Raw genomic sequence first — 17,939 nt, forward strand, 5'->3', positions numbered from 1 at the left:
TTTCAGGTAGAGATGAATAAACTTTCATTGAAAGATAATTGCACATTTTTTTAAGTTAAACAATGAGAAATATAGACTCAGATGAAAGTTGGTCTTCATTGTGCTCTTAAAAACTTGGCGTTAGAGATCACCCTGATACTTAGGTTTTATGAGTTTTTACTGTTGTCAACACAAGGAAGGTTTACATCTAGTTCTCAGGAGATCAGATGCCTATCAAAGACAATGGGAAATGAGAGACCTCTTATCTTGAGGAGAGTGCCAGAGAGTTGATGACGCTGGGAATGAAATGAAATGTCCTTGACCATCGAGAGAGTTTGACCTTCCTGCAGTACCTGAGTTCACGTGACTCACTCACCGGCTAGACTGAGTGTGTGCCACGCCAGTCACCGTGTGGTTGGTCACCGGTGTCTGATGACAAGTAGGCTCACTCTGTGAGGACACGGAACGTGGAAACCTTTTCACCCATAAGTTCTGTGAGTTGAAGTGCTCCCAGTAGAACTGAAAGATGAACTCCTTTCTGCTCCAACTATCCCCCTCTTCTAATAACAAAACAACTCTGTTTCGCTAAACATCCTGTCAGAGTGCGTAACAGATTGTTGAGAAAGGAAAAAGAAAAAAGGTCCCTAACGATTTTGTGGACCAAAATAGATGGAGATGCAATTGAGTCTGCTTTTCCCTCTTCACTTTGCTTATCTGTGTTTTCTTTCTATTCTACCATGTTTCTATGTATTAAATTATTAATAAAATGAATTTAGAAAGATTGCATTAAAAAATACCATTTCCTTTTAATGCGCATTTTGAAGGGGGCATTCCACATCTCATCCTTTGAAAACATCCGAAGAATCGATGCATTGTCTTCTCTGCTTTCTAGTTGTTTCTGCCTAATTTTTCTGATGTGCATTTTTTTTCTTCCTAGACTTTTTCTCACTTCTCTTTTTCATACTGATCCTTATACCTCTTTTTGCTAGCTTATTCTGAGAATTTTATTGCTAGTTTCCAGGGAGAAATATGAATAAGAAAAATTATAAGCACTGGGGAAGTTACAAAGGTTAAAGAAATCTCAGACAAGTGCTGGTTATCTGGCTTTGTTCCATATGAAAATAAAAATGAGATTGGGTGTTTAAGACGTTTACTTAGCTCCTTAGTTTTTCCATAATGCTTCTCCCTAGAAATAGGCATCATTTATTAAGCACTTACTGTGTACATCACAGTGCTACCTGTGCATTATTGTATATCACAACCACTCCAGAAAGTGGCCTTGCACTGTTATCCCCATTTGATATGTGAATAAGTTGAACCTCGCACAGGTTTAAAGGCTTGTATAAGATCCTGGAACTCATACAGAGCAGAACTAAGGTTTGAGTTCAGATCAGTGCAACACTGAAGTCTGGCCTGTGTTGCCTCACATTTAGTGTCGGTCTTGGTCATCCAGATGTCTGTGAGAGAGCACAGGGGGACTTCCAGGGGGCCTTGCTGCTGGCTGGCTTCACAGGATAGCAGGGGGCCTGTGTCTGCTCCGATTGACTGATTCCTGGGCAGTCGAGTGTTTTACCTCTGTATAAGCCCTGGATTATTACGTAAACTTAGGCTAGTAGAGATTGAGTAAAATCTTAGAGGCTTACATAGTGTTAATATGAGACTATCATATTTGTGTTTATACTTATTAAAGCATCATTTAAACCATTAACAATACATTTACTGAAGCCAGAGACTGCCTTATATGGCTTACACAGCTTTGCAACGTCCAGGGCATTGGTGGTCAGGAAATACACATTGAATTACTGAATGTTTTTCATATAATTGTTCATGTATTAAAAAATGAGATTTTCTCCCTTTAGGCCAGAGAAGGCCAGACCACCATTGTGACAGCGCATCGTCTGTCCACGGTTCGCAATGCTGACGTCATCGCTGGTCTTGATGATGGAGTCATCGTGGAGGAAGGCAGTCATGATGAGCTAATGGGGAAGAGGGGCATTTACTTCAAACTTGTCACAATGCAGGTGCAGTCTGACTCTAGCAGTTTCCTCAAGTATTCCAGGCATGAGCTGATTTTGCTGTATCTGGTGCTATAAATAAATGTTACTATTGATTATTTTGAGAAGAGGGAAAAAATTCCTGGGTGGGAAGCAGGGGGACTGAGGATCACTCCAGGTTTTAGTTTTTTTTTTTTCCTTCTCGAAAGGAGAAAAATGAAGAAGGATAGAGAAAGATAAAGTTAAAAAGGCTTAAAAGTGAGCTATCCACTCTAGTAGGGGCTTCGCAGGTGGCTCAGTGGTAAAGAATCTGCCTGCCAAGCAAGAGATGTGGGTTCAATCCCTAGGTCAGGAAGATCCCCCGGAGAGGGAAATGGCAACCCACTCCAGTATTCTTGCTGGGCAAATGCCATAGCCAGAGGAGCCTGGCAGGTTACAGTTCATGGAGTTGCAAATAGCATAGAACCCGACTGAGTGGCTAACCAGCAGCCACAGCAGTATCCACTCTAGCAGCTGCTAGCCACACATGGCTGTTGAGCACGTTAGTGGTGGTTAATCTGAACTGAAGTGGTTGTAAGTTGAAAATGCCTACCAGATACAAAGACTTAGTCCAAAGAAAAATGCAAGCTATCTCAAAAAGTTTTTACAGTAATTACATGTTAATCTAATATCTTAGATACATAAAAGGTTAGATAAAACATGTAATTAAAGTTAACTTTGCCTATCACATTTTTTGACATGTCTACTGAAAACATTGTGTCTCACAGTATGACTTGCACCGTTATTTGTGTGATGTCACTGGTCCAAAGCAAATCTGATTGAGCCAAAATCACTCACACAGAGGAGGTGACTAGATAAGATACTTGGAATGGATGCCATATTGTTTCAGCATAGTTTATGGGGATCCTTATCTAATGGTTTTAATTTTCAGATATAATCACACCAAAATAATGGCAGTTCTACTTCATCCTTTCCCATGACTTAAATTAAAATGACCATATTCCTTGATATCTGCTGTTGAGCGATTAGATTTCAATAGTTAACTCCGCCTAACCAACTTATGCATTTTTCTTGTTTATTTTAGACAAAAGGAAATGAACTTGAATTAGAGAATACCCCTGGTGAATCCCTAAGTAAAATTGATGACTTGTACACGTCCTCTGAAGATTCAAGATCCAGTCTAATCAGAAGAAAATCAACTCGCAGGAGTATCCGTGGATCCCAAAGCCAGGACAGAAAGCTCAGTACAGAAGAAACTTTGGTACAAAAGAGGCTGCAGACTGATGTCTTTAGCAGAGGGCTAAGGCTGGGATAGGAGTGGGAGCAAGAAAGGGTTATCCAGAGTTCCCTGTCCTGTCCCTTCGCTTGGTCCACAGACCCAAATCTCAGCATGTTAACTCTAAGGTGGAATTTATGAATGATAATTTATAGGATAAGAACTTTAGAATTAGAGTTTATAATGTAAAGAGATAATAGTGGGTCTTCAAATACAAACATTTTTGTCCTTTCATCCTTACAAATATGCTTGTCACATTCCAGATGTCTGGTCAGACTTAAATATTTATGGAATCATCATGTATTTCTTTAAAATTCATTTCATTTTTTTAATTTTATTTTTATTTTTTTAGTTTTTTATTTTTTTAATTTTAAAATCTTTAATTCTTACATGCGTTCCCAAACATGAACCCCCCTCCCACCTCCCTCCCCATAACATCTCTGTGGGTCATCCCCATGCACCAGCCCCAAGCATGCTGTATCCTGCATCAGACATAGACTGGCGATAATGTAACAGAATCTGTCAGCACTCTTTAAGAAAAGTTCCATAGCCATCAATTGATAAGGAAGTAGGAATAAGATATATTTGCTTAAAAACTTGTGCATACAGAAGAACTGTACGTCAGTTCAGTCCATTAAGATCAGTTATTTTCCTAACGAGTTTGTTGTAATATTTTGTGTTCTCCAGAATGAAAGTGTACCTCCCGTTTCCTTTTGGAGGATTCTGAAGCTGAATATAACTGAATGGCCTTATTTTGTGGTTGGTGTGTTTTGCGCCATTGTAAATGGAGGTCTGGAACCAGCATTGTCAGTCACACTTTCAAGGATGATAGGAGTAAGTGTTTTTGTTCATTTTGGGGACTTACCTGTGAGTCCTGACTAAAGAATGAACTGTTTGTATTTGAAAATTTATATAAAAGCCGCAAAAACATACATTGCACCTTCATGAAACAGCTTGAACATGTAGAAGTTTTATTTGTGATAGGAAAACTGATTTTTCAAAACTTCCTTTGTCGTGGCACTTGGTTTCTACCCTAGGGTGCTGGGAATGAGATCCTGGAAAACAGTCCATGAAACTGACTAGGCGACTGTCCCCTACCTGCCATCGCTGGACTCTGAGTCAACCTGAGCAATAGTTCTGTGACTGGTGTACAGAGAGGCTTCCTCATGTGTTCATCACACCAGCTCAAGGGAGAGCCACTCTCTGATTCATGTGCTTGTCAGGACGTGATGAGGCTGAGCACTTGGCCTCTGTGGGATGTCCGTCCTGTGTATTAAGAGGAAAACAAATGGGACGGCTTGAAAAGATTCAGGTTGACAGATACTGGTCGCACCTGCTTTTCATGATGTCATTTTCAACCATAAAGTTACAATCTTAAAGTCAGATTTTGGCCCAGTGTGAAGGAAGATGGTTTTCTTTCCCTGTGAAGTGGTTGTTCTCTGCCTGCTGTTTGAGCCCAAGGCATCCTGTTTAGCTCTTTTAACCAAGGTCTCTGAGTGTGGTTCCGGGTGAGCTGGCTCTAGTTGCCCACTGTCTAACAGGCCACCCTACAAAGAAGACTGGCTAAAGAAGCATCCTTTCTTCAGAGAGACCTGGGCTGAATATATGAGCTCACCTCCTGGGCTCACCAAAACCACATCAGCAGATGTGTCTCCAGACACCTTCGGACAGTTGGAAATGTCCCCGTGTGAAACAACAGACTGCCATACAGTGTAGTTTCCATCACAGGAATAAGAGAGTATCTGTCCCCAATTCTGCAGTAGTGGGTTTGGTGCTGACTTGAAGCACCCATTACTTCAAGAAGGAGTATGAGCGGAGAAAGAGTTGGATAGATTAGTGAATGAATGACAGGCCCTGGCCCCCGGGGAAGGCACGATACTGCACCATTTAAGTCTGGCCTTAGGGAAGCCTGCCTGAGCTCCACATGCTAAGGCCCTCTTGACCCCAAATACTATAACTCGATGTAACATGGGTCAGACTTTGAATGATTTCTTCAGTGGTACTGAAACCCTTAAATATTTTCTTTTGCCAGATCTTCACCAGAGATGACGATGACGAAACCAAACGACAGAACAGTAACTTGTTTTCACTGTTGTTTCTAATCCTTAGAATTATTTCTTTTATTACATTTTTCCTTCAGGTAAGTGTCTACATTTTCACCTTTTTTTTTCCATTTGGAGAAATGTATCATTACCCAACTGGGGGAATTTATCAAACATCTGTGTGATTTGCTGTTTAGCAGAGTCGCTCTTCTAGTCACTGGGCTCTTAGCAGTCAGTTTCCTTGACTTAAACCAAAGACGTTTTTTTCCTCTGGCTTCCTCTTACACCCCAAGGGAAGGAACCCTTGCTTCCTTCCTTCTCCCCACCTTCTCCCCTGACTTGAAATGTTCATGAAGTCAGAGGGAATGGAGAGTGTTTGATCTAATACAATGATTGGAAGTAAAAGCAAGGGTCTTACAAATGGAATCTAGGGGAGCTGTGGACACATGTTTGCGTATATAAGTACTACCATCCAGTTCTGATACTCAAGTATCTTCCAGTGTTGTAAAAGCAAGAACAAACCTTAGAGCCCCACAAGCTAGTCATGCTGATTTTAAAAATATTTGAAGAGTTTGTCATCCTTTTCCTGAAGAAGAAGAAATTTTTCTAATGATAGAAGAATGTCAGTCTTCAAACAAAAAGTGTAGTAAGCATATGTAAAGTATCAGATTTCACAGATTGCAGATCATTTGGCTGAAATGAAATTGCCAGGAGTTCAAGCACTCTAGAATCTCCGCATGGTAAGGCAGTATGGGCTTTGGTGTTAGGTGTAGGGTCAAGTATGAGTTGCACCAGTTCCTAATTTTGTGTCCTTGGGCAAGTAAATTAACTGAAACTGTGTAAGCCTCAGTTCCCTCATGTGTTAAAATGGGGATAATGGTAGCTGACTCTTGATGATGAAAAGAGGTAAATTCCTAGTTGTGTGTGAGATGATTATAAACATAATCACTTATTAAATGAATGAGTGGTTCCTGCTGCTGCTGCTGCTAAGTTGCTTCAGTCGTGTCTGACTCTGTGTGACCTCGTAGATGACAGCTCACCAGGCTCCTCTGTCTCTGGGATTCTCCAGGTAAGAATAATGGAGTGGGTTGCCATTTCCTTCTCCAATGCATGCATGCATGCTAAGTCACTTCAGTCGTGTCTAACTCTCTGCGACCCTATGGACAGCAGCCCTCCAGGCTCCTCTGTCCGTGGGATTCTCTAGGCAAGAATACTGGAGTGGGTTGCCATTTCCTTCTCTAGAATGAGTGGTTTGTCACATGTAATTTTTTAAGATAGAACTCTCAATAGATCTCTTTATTTTGCATGATGTGAGCATGTTAATATATTTTCAATAGACAGGACACTTTTCTGGACATGATAGGAGATCGCAAACCCCAGAATCTTTTGTTACTGAGTCCTTCAAGTCTCTTTGGGGATTCTGATCATACTAGAATAAATGTGACATCTTAACTTGTATACAAGATTGTCATACCAAGTATTAATGCCAGAGAAGTTGGGAGAATGTAGAGGTTGCTGAGGGTGCAGTTGGTTAAGGAGTTTGGAGAGTCATAGGCTTTGAGCTGGAAATCTGAACTGGTGATGCAAAGGTAGTTAAAGTGGTACCTTTGTCACACAGTGATACCCAGGGAGAGTGGAGCCTGGCTTGCCTGGCAAACCGAGGTGAGAACTAAGGCTGTGAATCCCAGGACCTCAGAAGTGCAGAGGTGGCACTGTGCCAACAATGGGATTAGAACATGGTGTTAGATGGTGTTAGCCCCTCATTTAGAAAAGCAAGGAAGGAGCTCCCTGGGGGATTACAGCCCAGGCTCTGGGTGCTCATTCTGGTTAAGATTCTCTTAGATGCACATCAGATTCCAGCTCTGCCACCTTAGAACTGTAGCCTCTGGCCACTTTCCAGCCTCCCTCGACCTCCATTTCTTCTGTAAAGTGGTAATTATAGGTTTGTCCTCAGGACTTGTAGAGAGAATGTTCCTGACATACTTATCACTGGCTAGTTCTCAACCACATGACAGGAGTAGTATTCTCATAGTGGGCAGGATAGTTCAGGTTTCATTCAGTTTAAAGCAGAAACCTTCATCTGGTCATTTCCTAGTAAGGTTAATCATTTTGCTAATGGAGGGCTTCAGCTCAGTTAATCCAGGGTCTCTTTCTCTCCCCCTTGTCCCTGGCTTGGTGAGTCTTAGCAGAGGGTACGCAGCATTGCAGCACTGGGTGGGGGCCTCTGGTCTGTGCACCTCCCCTGCCCCCTGCTTCACACTGGTGACCGGAGGGGCTGGTGGCCTGCAGTTACACAGTCCAGCCTGGCTGTTCCCCTTGATCAGGACCATGAGGAAGAGTTCACTTTCTCTCCACTTGGCTCTTTGCCCGTGTTTCTTCTCTTTCTCTCTCTTGATGATGTCCAGCCTGCCCCCGGGAGTGTGGAGGAGCTACGGTTGCCTTCCGTCATGTCTCAGATGCTGCAGGAGACTCTGGGCTCTTACTAGGGCTTCCCTTCCTCCAATGCACCATCCAGCCAGTTCCACTCTGCTCTCCCTGGGCCACTGTGTGGCAGCCTCCATCTGTGAACCTCCCCTTCCCGGAGCTCCAGAGAGAAAGTGGCACAGTGCCTCAGTCTGGCCCTATATATCCCCAAGCTCCGGGACGAGGGTCTTTCCTCCTTCCTCCCCAGATGTGGCCCAGCATGGCCACACAATCACATCTTACGCTCTTCTCTCCTCCCAGGCATAGGTCATATCCTTGGGGAAGGGGGAGATCAGTGCAGAAAACTCTCTGTCCAGTAAGCCTTCCTTTCCAGCCTATTTCTCTCCTAGACTTTGGTTTTTCTTTTAACTTGGAAACAAAGCATTTGACATCTTTGTTCTCTGCATCTTTTATGGCTGGAGGGGCTGCAGATTCCTGTTTTTCCAGGTTGCACCTCAGGTCTGGTGTAGTTGTGACCAGTGCCTGCCCCCCACCAGCCCTCCACCCCCCCACCAATTCACTCTCAGAAATTTCCTGCTTGGGATGATTCATAATATAAACCCCTGGGTTAGAGTCGAATTCCCTTGCCTTGGGAACAACTCGTTCCCAGCTTCCTCAGTGGCAGGCCCTGGTTGCTGAGAGAGAGAAGCGGGAGTGGGAAGGGAGACAGAGGAACCACTTCCTTGTAGATCCGCGATGGGCCCGCCGGCTGGTTGGGGAGCGGCAGTGTCAATTTCAAAACCAGATCCTCCCACTTCTGTCGGTGGCGCGCCACGATCGTGGTCGCTGTTTGAGAAGCAGAGCCGCCAAGCCTTGAAACGGGGCTTTCCGACTTTGTGTCCTGCCCCGGCGCTGACCCCACGTCGCTTTCCCTGGTGTCGGCGGCGGCCGGGCCTCTGACCAGCCTTCTCCCTGTGGCGTGTCCCTCTCCACAGGGCTTCACGTTCGGCAAAGCGGGCGAGATCCTCACCAGGCGGCTGCGGTACCTGGTTTTCAGGTCGATGCTGAGACAGGTAGGCCTGCCGGGGATGGCGCCCGGGGGTGTGCACTGTGCCCTGTGGGGAGGCGGCGGGATTGCTGTCGGTGCCGCAGAGTGAGCTTGGGGTGCTCCGCCGGGGATGGGCTCGGACCAGGGCTTCTCCCGGGCAGGCTCCCCTCCGCCCTCCGCCTCAGCAGCTATAGTCAGAGGAGATGGAAGCGATCTTCCGTGCCCCCACATCCCTCTCCTCTCTTTCTTTCCTTCTCTCTGCGGGAGACCCGTGATGCTCATGTTTATTCCTGCCAAGAAGTGCCCTCTGAGCCCTTTCTTTCCACAGGTCAAAAGTCAGCCCGTGGCCCACTTGGTGCTGCTTGGTTTCCGTGCTGGGGCTTGACTGATAGGCTCGTTCAAGCTGCACTGTTCCTAGCCGATAGGACTTAGGTCCCCCCCACTGGGCACCCTCCAGGCCCTGACAGCACATGGATGTGAATATTTGCTTAGGGGAAGGGGGAGGGAGGTCCTAGACATGTCACTCAAAGCAGATCAGTGCAAAGGGGAAGGTGTCTTTAACAAGACGCACATTTTGCCTGTGACTTTGTAACTTTCCATTCAAAAATCACTAATACAGTGATACTTCACCAGAATGCCTCAGATATACCTGGGGGGATGGGGCGGGATTTGAACCCTGGCTCAAAGCATGGTGACCCCCCTGCCGCTTAAAAACAAGACCTGTTTATGGGGATTGCTGGCTCAGGACTGACAGAGCCAGGACCAAGTTCAGTGAGTGAGAGAGCACTGTTTGATGTAGGGCCTCTTGTCAGGATTTTCAGTCAGACAGTATTTATAAAGATCCGAATTAGACTCAGGGCCTGGGCCCAGGGCTAAATGCCCCATTCCCCGGCCAGGCCATAGGCCAACTCCTAGGCGCCTTATACTTTGGATTTGAGCTGAGGATTTGTGTCATACCCTCTCCACCAATTATTCAGTCTGGCCATCATGTATTAAGTGCCTTCTGCTTATAAGGCATAATATACTAGGTATTGTAAGGTCTTCAAGTCAGAGTGGTGCCTGTATATATGGCAGTTATGTTCCAATAGGGGAGACACTTAAGCACTTAACAATTTTTTAAAAGCAAATGGATATGTACTGTAATAAATTATAATGCATTATAATTAGTTTTTTCTTGAATATTTGATAAACACTGCTTTAACTGCAAATCACAGTTGAGATAACTTCTTATAACCTTAGTTATTTTTGTAACAGATACAAACTGAGATACAAAACTCACGATATTTTTAGTATTTTTGTATTTAAAAGTGTAAGTGGTTTTATAAAGAAAATCCTGTTTTATGTTGAATGTTAAAATTTAATCTAGATTTCTTTGGTTGATTTTTTTTTAACCCAGTTCATTTATTCAGCCATAAACCATAGTCAGCTGTTTATTTGACTTCTCTATTTGAATGTCTATTAAGAATTTCATACCAACTGAGCTTTGGACACCCCTCCCACCCTTTGCCAAAGGGCTTACTCCTTACCTGCTGCTGCTGCTAAGTTGCTTCAGTCGTGTCCGACTCTGTGCGACCCCACAGACGGCAGCCCACCAGGCTCCCCCGTCCCTGGGATTCTCCAGGCAAGAACACTGGAGTGGGTTGCCATTTCCTTCTCCAGTGCATGAAAGTGAAAAGTGAAAGTGAAGTCGCTCAGTCATGTCTGACTCCTAGTGACCGCATGGACTGCAGCCTACCATGCTTCTCCGTCCATGGGATTTGCCAGGCAAGAGAACTGGAGTGGGTTGCCATTGCCTTCTCCCACTCCTTACCTGCTGCTGCTGCTGCTAAGTTGCTTTAATCATGTCCGACTCTGTGCGAACCATAGACGGCAGCCCACCAGGCTCCCCCATCCCTGGGATTCTCCAGGCAAGAACACTGGAGTGGGTTGCCATTTCCTTTTCCAATGCGTGAAAGTAAAAAGTGAAAGTAAAGTCACTCAGTCATGTCTGACTCTTAGCGACCCCTAGACCTCCCCGATATCAGTAAATGGCCCCTCCATTCTGCCAGTTGCTCAGGTTAAAGTCCTAGGAGTTGTCCTTGTCTCCTCTTCTCTGTCCGATATTACAACAGCCTCCTAACCCGTCTCACTGCCTCAATCCTTATCCTAGTCCACTAGGTTCGTTGCCCAAGAACCAGAATCATTCTTCCAAGATAAAAGTTAAATCACATCCCTCTGCTTAAAAGCTGCTGAAAGCTGCCCATATCTCTCAGGGTAAAATCTGGAATCTTGTTTGTTTTTTTTTTTGTCCATGTGATGCAGCTTGTGGGATCTTAGTTCCCTGACCAGGGATTGAACCTGGGTCCTCAGCAGTGAAAGCATGGAGTCCTAGCCACTGGACCACCAGGGAATTCCCCAAATCTGGAATCTTTGCATTTGCCAGTAAAGTCACAAACTCTGTGTCCCCCCTACCTCCCCAGACCTCATCTCCAAGAGCTTCACCTCATTCCCCATACACAGTCTACTCTCTACACATTGGCTGACGTAAGTGGATATGGGGGTAGGGAAGAGGGAGAGCCCAGTGAGAATGGATGTCTGTCCCAAGGAAGAGGCAGCTTCTGTACATTTACATAGAGGTGCTTTTAAGGCTGGTGACCACCTTTACGCTTTCTTGCTTGTATGTGAGCGGATCAGAAATGCCTCTGCCTCGGGGCTTTTGCACGTGCTGTTCCTTCCTTGTCCAGATACTCTCATCTCTCTGTACTCAGGTCTCTGCTCAAAGGTCACCTGAGCAAGGCCTTCTCTCTCACCTCCCCAATCTATAAAATGGTGCCTCCACCAACTTTTTTTCCCTTCTTACCCCATTCTGTTTTTCTTCCTGACATTTATTACCCCTTGGCATGGTATATATTAATTTGTGGCTTTTGTCCCTGGAATCTGGGCTTCATGAAAGCAGCAACTCTGTCATTTTTGTTCAGTGTTGAATAGGTCCAACATTTAGCAAGTATGTTTGGAACAGAATAGGCACTCAGAAATTTTTTGAGAGATGATCTCTTTATGACTTTATTAAGTCCCTTTCTTATCTACTCAGTGTCAAATCCTAAGTGCTTAATGTAGGAGATAAGGGCACCCTGTCAGTGCTCTTGAGCTGAAGGTCTTATGCGTCAGGCTTTAAGATAATGAAATGAGTTTCTTTGCCACAGGATGTGAGCTGGTTCGATGACCCTAAAAACACCACGGGAGCACTGACGACCAGGCTTGCCAATGACGCCACTCAAGTTAAAGGGGTATGACAGCCTCCTTTCTGCTGTGATTGTCCTAATGGACCATTTAGAATTTGAGCATGAAACTAATTCTCTCCCTACAGTTAATTCTCATCATCATTTAGAAAATGTCAAACCTTTAACCTATGCAATATATCATGTGCCTTACAGAAAATAATATTATCTATTTAAATATTATATGTTGTATCACTATAATAGTGATAACTTTTGAGCTTTGTTTTGTTATTTTCCATCTTATTCATGCTATTATCTAAATACATGTAGAAGGATAATTATTTAAAAAGGAAGTATTTATCAGTGTATCATGCAAGCCCAGTCTTTTTTTATTTTATCTTTTCAGTCTGTTTTAATGCTTTGCTAATCCCCAAAAAATTGTAATTGCTACTGAAAAAAACTGTGTGTAGTTGCTGTAAGAAAGTTTAGGGGCACTGAATTCAGAACGGAGGAAAGAAAATCTAGACAAAGGTTGAAAGAAATGAAGAGTATGAAAAAATTAAAATAAGGGTAAAAGGAACAATTCTGTCAGACTATAAAACTTAAATTCTGCTGCTGCATGAATCTCTTTAATTAATATAACTGGAAACTGTTAAACCAGCAGGTTTTGATTGGTGGGTAAAGTGACAGTCTCTTCTTTAACTGCACTATGTGTGCAAGCTGAGTTGCTTCAGTCGTGTCTGAGTCTTTGCGACCCTATGGACTGTGGCCTGCCAGGCTCCTCTGTCCGTGAGGATTCTCCAGGCAAGAACACTGGAGTGGCTTTCCTGTGCCCTCCTCCAGGGGATCTTCCTGACCCAGGGACTGAACCCACATCTGTTATGTCTCCTGCATTGGCAGGCAGATTCTGCACTACTAGTGCCACCTCGTCTGTTTATGACAAAAATCCACAGGATGATATGGAACTTGGGCGGGGGGAACATGTGATCTCTGCCACGTCTTTACCTCCCTTGAACTATATCAATCTTTAGCTTTTAATCTTTCTGTAAGAGTACTATGATTACATTTCTTTTAACTAATACATGGGGATTCTGTAAGGATAAATTCAGTTATGAATGTGAAAGCGCATACAGAGTTATAAAATCACAATAAAATCTTAGGCATTGTTATTTTAATACAGATCTTTTTGCTTAAAGCAAACACATCAAGAGAGATTGAGGTTTAGGTCAAACTGTACAGAATCTAATAGAACAGAATGTAAACATCACTTGAAATAACTTTGAACTTCCTCAACAGACAATAATGTTGCCCTTATGAAGTCCTCACAGGATATCAGATTGTCGTAAATGCTATGGGAAAAATGGCTGCAGGATACGCTGTTAGGGCATGGTGGGGAAGGAGGGCCTCAGTCTCAGTGGTATGGTGACGTTCTCAAGAGGCATGAAGGAAGGAAAGTTGCCAGCCCTGTAGATGTCTAGACTGGCATGTTCTCTAACAGAAATCAGCAAGTGCAAAGCCCCTGAGGCTCCTGGAGCCTGTATTTCCACAACTGGTCCTAAAACAGCAAGGAAGATAGTATAGCTGGGAATAAAAAGAGTGAAAGGAAATGTCGTAAGTTGAGATCAACAGCATATCGGAAATTATATGAGAAACCATTGTCGAGTTTTGAACATAGTAGGTACATGATCTGAAAATTCTGAAGACTGCTGTGTGAATAGGCTAAACGGGCCAGGGAGAGGCAGAGGGATTATTGCAGTAATCCAGGGGGAGGGAAGATAGTGTTTTAGACTAGGATAGTCATAGTGAAAGTGATGACAAAATCAAATTGGGTATAGTTTGAAGAAATAGCCAACAGAATTTGTTGAGTGGCTGAATGTGGTTATGAGATATAAAAGAAAGGAGATTTAAGGATGACTCCAAAATTTTGGATCTGTGCAACTGAAGAAATGGAATTACTTTTTAATGAAACCAGAAACCTGTGAAAAGGGTTGTGTTTGGGACGTGGTGCATGTGAGATGCCCACAGTAGATGGGAGATGTCCTGATGGCAAATAGGTTTGCAAGTCTGGAGGTTAACAGAAACGTCTGGAAATAAACATTAGGAGATTTTTCATCCCGTGGGTGGCTTTTAAAGCCACAAGTCAGGAGGAGATAGCCAAGGGAGCATGGGTGATAGAGAAAACAGCATAGTCTGAGCTCAGCTACGAGGATGACCCAGCAAAGAAGAGCAAGAATTCTTGGCTGTTGAGGGAGATGGGCAGTATCCTAGAACAACATGAGAAAGCATTTTAAGGAGAGAGCAGTTTAGGGTCTCAAATCCTGCTGATAAGCATGCAAGACAAGCATACATTGTACAGTGTTTTAAGACTTTCTGGTAAGTGGGGCAGGGAAATGGGGTGGTAGGTGGAAGAAGATGTAATGTATTACTCTATTTTTAATTTAAGCTAGCATAAGATGATAGCTGATTCACATTGTACAGTAGAAATGAACACAACATTGTAAAGCAGTTATCCTCCAGTAGAAAAAAACAGACTAAAATTTCTTAAGTGCAAATACTCATAACTTTCAAAATAAAATATAAAATGACAATAAATAAATTAGCATGAGGATCTGTCCACAAGCTTGGGGTTAATCTATTATGCTGGCTCCTTGGAAGGGCAATTCCTGGGGATAATGATCTCTGGGGACAAATTGTGTCCTGAAGTTTCCTAAAGCCAGTATTCCCTAGCTAAACTTTGCTTCCATAATTTCAGTGTCTCTTTCACAGAGACGTTGCCATGTGTGTTCATGTGCTTCCCACCGACACACATGCCCCACATCCCGTCTGGTGTGGAGGACTCAACCTGGAGGAAACCCACTAATTCTGTCCCTTGCAGCCTAACATTGAGCAGATGCTGCCTGGATGCTGTGCTGGTGGTCAGGCCTTCATAAATTCCTCTGGAGTCAGGCCTTTCCTGTCTTTGTAGAACTGTGCTCAGTCCTTCTCCTCTGCAGTGTTGTTGGTGGGGCCCTTGGCCACGTCCAGGAACTCCATTCTGTCTAATTGCCTGTTGGGGTCAGCCGTCTAGAGCTTCTCACTTGTTTCCTCAAAGGCGTCCCAAACTCCCACTGTCACGCCCCCAGTAGCAGGAGCCACTCTGAGTCAGAACTGTTCTCCAGAGTATAAAGCAGTGGCTGAAAGAGACCAGGGAAGAGGAGGCAAGAAGATAGGGGAGCTTCACCAGAACCAGGAAAGCTCAGAATAGCTGTTGTCACAAATTGGCTGAGAGAGGACAGTTGAATCCCCTCCATGCCACCAACTGACCTGCCTATGATGGTGGATATGTGTGCTGTATTTGTATAAATGTATACACATACATACACACACGGGGCTCCCCAGGTGGCCCGAGTGGCAAAGAATCTGCCTTCTGTGGAGGAGATGCAAGAGATACGGGTTCGATCCCTGGATCGGGAAGATCCACTGGAGGAGGAAATGGCAGCCCACTCCAATTTTCTTGCCTGGAAAAGTCCATGGACAGAGGAGCCTATTGGGCTACAGTCCATGGGGTTGCAGAGAGTTGGACACAACTGAGCATGCTCGAATAGAGAATACATACACATATATATACATATACGTGTGTGTATCTATTTTCCAGTAGGAAGTAGTATAATTTATATACATATATACATATGTTATGCAAGCAGTGCTGTCAAAAATCATTGCCACATAAAACAGGGCAAACTCAAGTCTGTGTGTATATAGTTAGTAATGATGTTCATCTAATTTTTTCATATTTTACTTCAACATCAATGATTTTCTCCGAGGTATTGATATTTTTGAGTAAGTAGCTTGCTTAATCCTGCTAATCATAAATCAGAAGAAAACTTTTATTTTCTTTCAAAAGTCTCAATATTTTGCCTATAAAATGATGGGCTGTTTAATTTTCATAGAAGGGTTAGAATTTTGAGGAAAAAAGCAAATAAGAACCACATAGAAGTCAAAAGAAACTATTTTAGAAAGAAAATTTCTGGAGAATGGGGATGAGAGAAAGATGAAATATTCTTAATTTCAAAAGGAGGTTTGGGAAATAGCCTATTTTTTTCCTAGTAAACACACATATTTTAAAATTGGGTTTCAAGCAATATGATGGTGCTCTGAGGAGGAAATAAACAACAGGGAAGGGAGAGACAGGAAAAAGTGGTTAGAAAACTGTGCTAGCATAGGGAGGTGGGGAGATTTCAATGAGAGACTTCGTGAGTTTCAGATATTAGAGCATTTTTGCCCTAAACTTGTTTCACTCTTGGGCTCTGGCCTTAGAATGTTACCTGCCCTCCTCCTCACTGCTGAAATGAAAAGTTTCTGGCTTCTAGTAATCTATGCTCTCCCTTGGAGTGTTCTAGAGACTCTTTTTCTGCATGAAGAATAGATATTGGGATGGTGAATGTGTCATTAGAATAAAGAACAGTAACCAGTGCAATGTCACCAAAAGCATTTAATCATACTATGCCAAGAGGCTTACTTCCCCACCAGCTTAAGGTTCTAGGCTTTTTGGATCATCTTTCATGAAGCAATTTGATCCATTTTACTAATTTCTGTGGCCTTGGCTGCCATCCTCAGTGAAACATTTATGTGTATGGAAGCTTAGGTACTGGAGTAATTTGTCTGCTGTGAACTTGGAGGATGTTCTGAGTGCTTCTGCAGTCGGGTGCTGTGGGAAATGAGTTCTGAGTAGGGCTTGTGGATACTGAAAAAGGAACAGTCTCCATCTTGCCTGTGCCACAGACTCTTGTCAGATTATAACTCTTGACTTTGAAATTGAAAATGTGCAAATACAGAGCTGATTTGAAAGCCCACTCCGCTCTGACTTATGCCAGATACGGCTAACCCTCCATTTATATAAGCTCAGTGATGGCATCAGATAAAAATAAATGCCGTTTCTTGCAGCCCTGGTGCAATTCCTTGGTATGGAATTTAATTATAGAGCTATTGGTAGTTTTTTAATACTGTTTCCCCCTAGTTACTGGTTTGGTGTTTATACCAACATAAGTGTCAAATGATGTCAGAAGGTTGACATTGAGGCAGGGGGCTTGGAAAGAATTTGTCTTAAAACTCAGAGCCGCCAGAAGCTTTGGTTATTAACCAGTGTACCTAGTCATTTTGGGGTTGGGAAAAATTTGACCAAGGCCCCAGAGGAGGAAATGACAATTCTAGACTGTTCTCCATCATTAATCTTTCCCTGAGAATGGCCCCACTCAGGCAGAGGAAATTTGGAGAGTTGATAAAGACATGGGCCAGAGCAGGAATTTGGAAAGGCTTGAGGTTGTGGGGCGTTTCCAGGGTAAGGGAGAGAAGTGTAGAGTAGTGAAGCAAATTGACTTTGTATTTTGACTTCTGACTTTTCAGTTGGAAATAACTGAAAGCTTCTGACAGTTATGCTTCAGGCTCCTTCTGGCATGTAAACTGAAGGTTCTGATGCCTGCTTAGTATCATAAATTTAAATTCCATAACATTCAGCTCTGGGTAATTTTTTTGAACACAGTCTCTCTAGCTCTAGCTCAGTCATGTCCAACTCTTTTGAGACCCCATGGACTGCAGCTCACCAGGCTCCTCTGTGCTAGCATAGCGGGGTGGGGAGATGGGATTCTCCAGGCAAGGATATTGGAGCCGGTTGCCATTGCCTACTCCAGGGTATCTTCCTGACCCAGGGGTGAAACCTGCGTCTCCTGCATTGGCAGGTGGATTCTTGACCACTGTACCACCTGGGAAGCCCTCTAAACACAATAAGCATCTCAAATAAGCCACAAAATATTTGGATACCCTCAATGTTCAATATTAGGCTTAAATTATGGGTAGTTATGCATCTAATATTGGAAGCTTCCAAAAGTCGCAGTTGAACGTAATTGTCAGACTATTTTATCTTGCTAATTTGCAGAGCTTGTGTTAGAGATCATGGTGTCATTGTTTAATGGAACGTTTCGTGGTATTAAAATATCAAATGAGATAGAAATATGTAATTGAACT

General features: G+C 43.4%; 1 protein-coding gene across 1 annotated transcript in view; it reads left to right on the forward strand.

Moving 5' to 3' along the window:
* Positions 1-17,939, forward strand: part of LOC102174202 (multidrug resistance protein 1) — an 84,626-nt gene that overhangs the window by 37,735 nt on the left and 28,952 nt on the right. The window contains exons 10-15 of the mRNA XM_018047305.1: positions 1,839-2,000; positions 3,058-3,234; positions 3,937-4,083; positions 5,282-5,389; positions 8,690-8,767; positions 11,925-12,008. Of these exons, the coding sequence (XP_017902794.1) occupies positions 1,839-2,000; positions 3,058-3,234; positions 3,937-4,083; positions 5,282-5,389; positions 8,690-8,767; positions 11,925-12,008 (756 nt within the window). The remainder of the gene's footprint in view (positions 1-1,838; positions 2,001-3,057; positions 3,235-3,936; positions 4,084-5,281; positions 5,390-8,689; positions 8,768-11,924; positions 12,009-17,939) is intronic.

Source organism: Capra hircus, chromosome 4 (assembly GCF_001704415.2).
Source record: "Capra hircus breed San Clemente chromosome 4, ASM170441v1, whole genome shotgun sequence".
Taxonomy (NCBI): Eukaryota; Metazoa; Chordata; class Mammalia; order Artiodactyla; family Bovidae; genus Capra; species Capra hircus.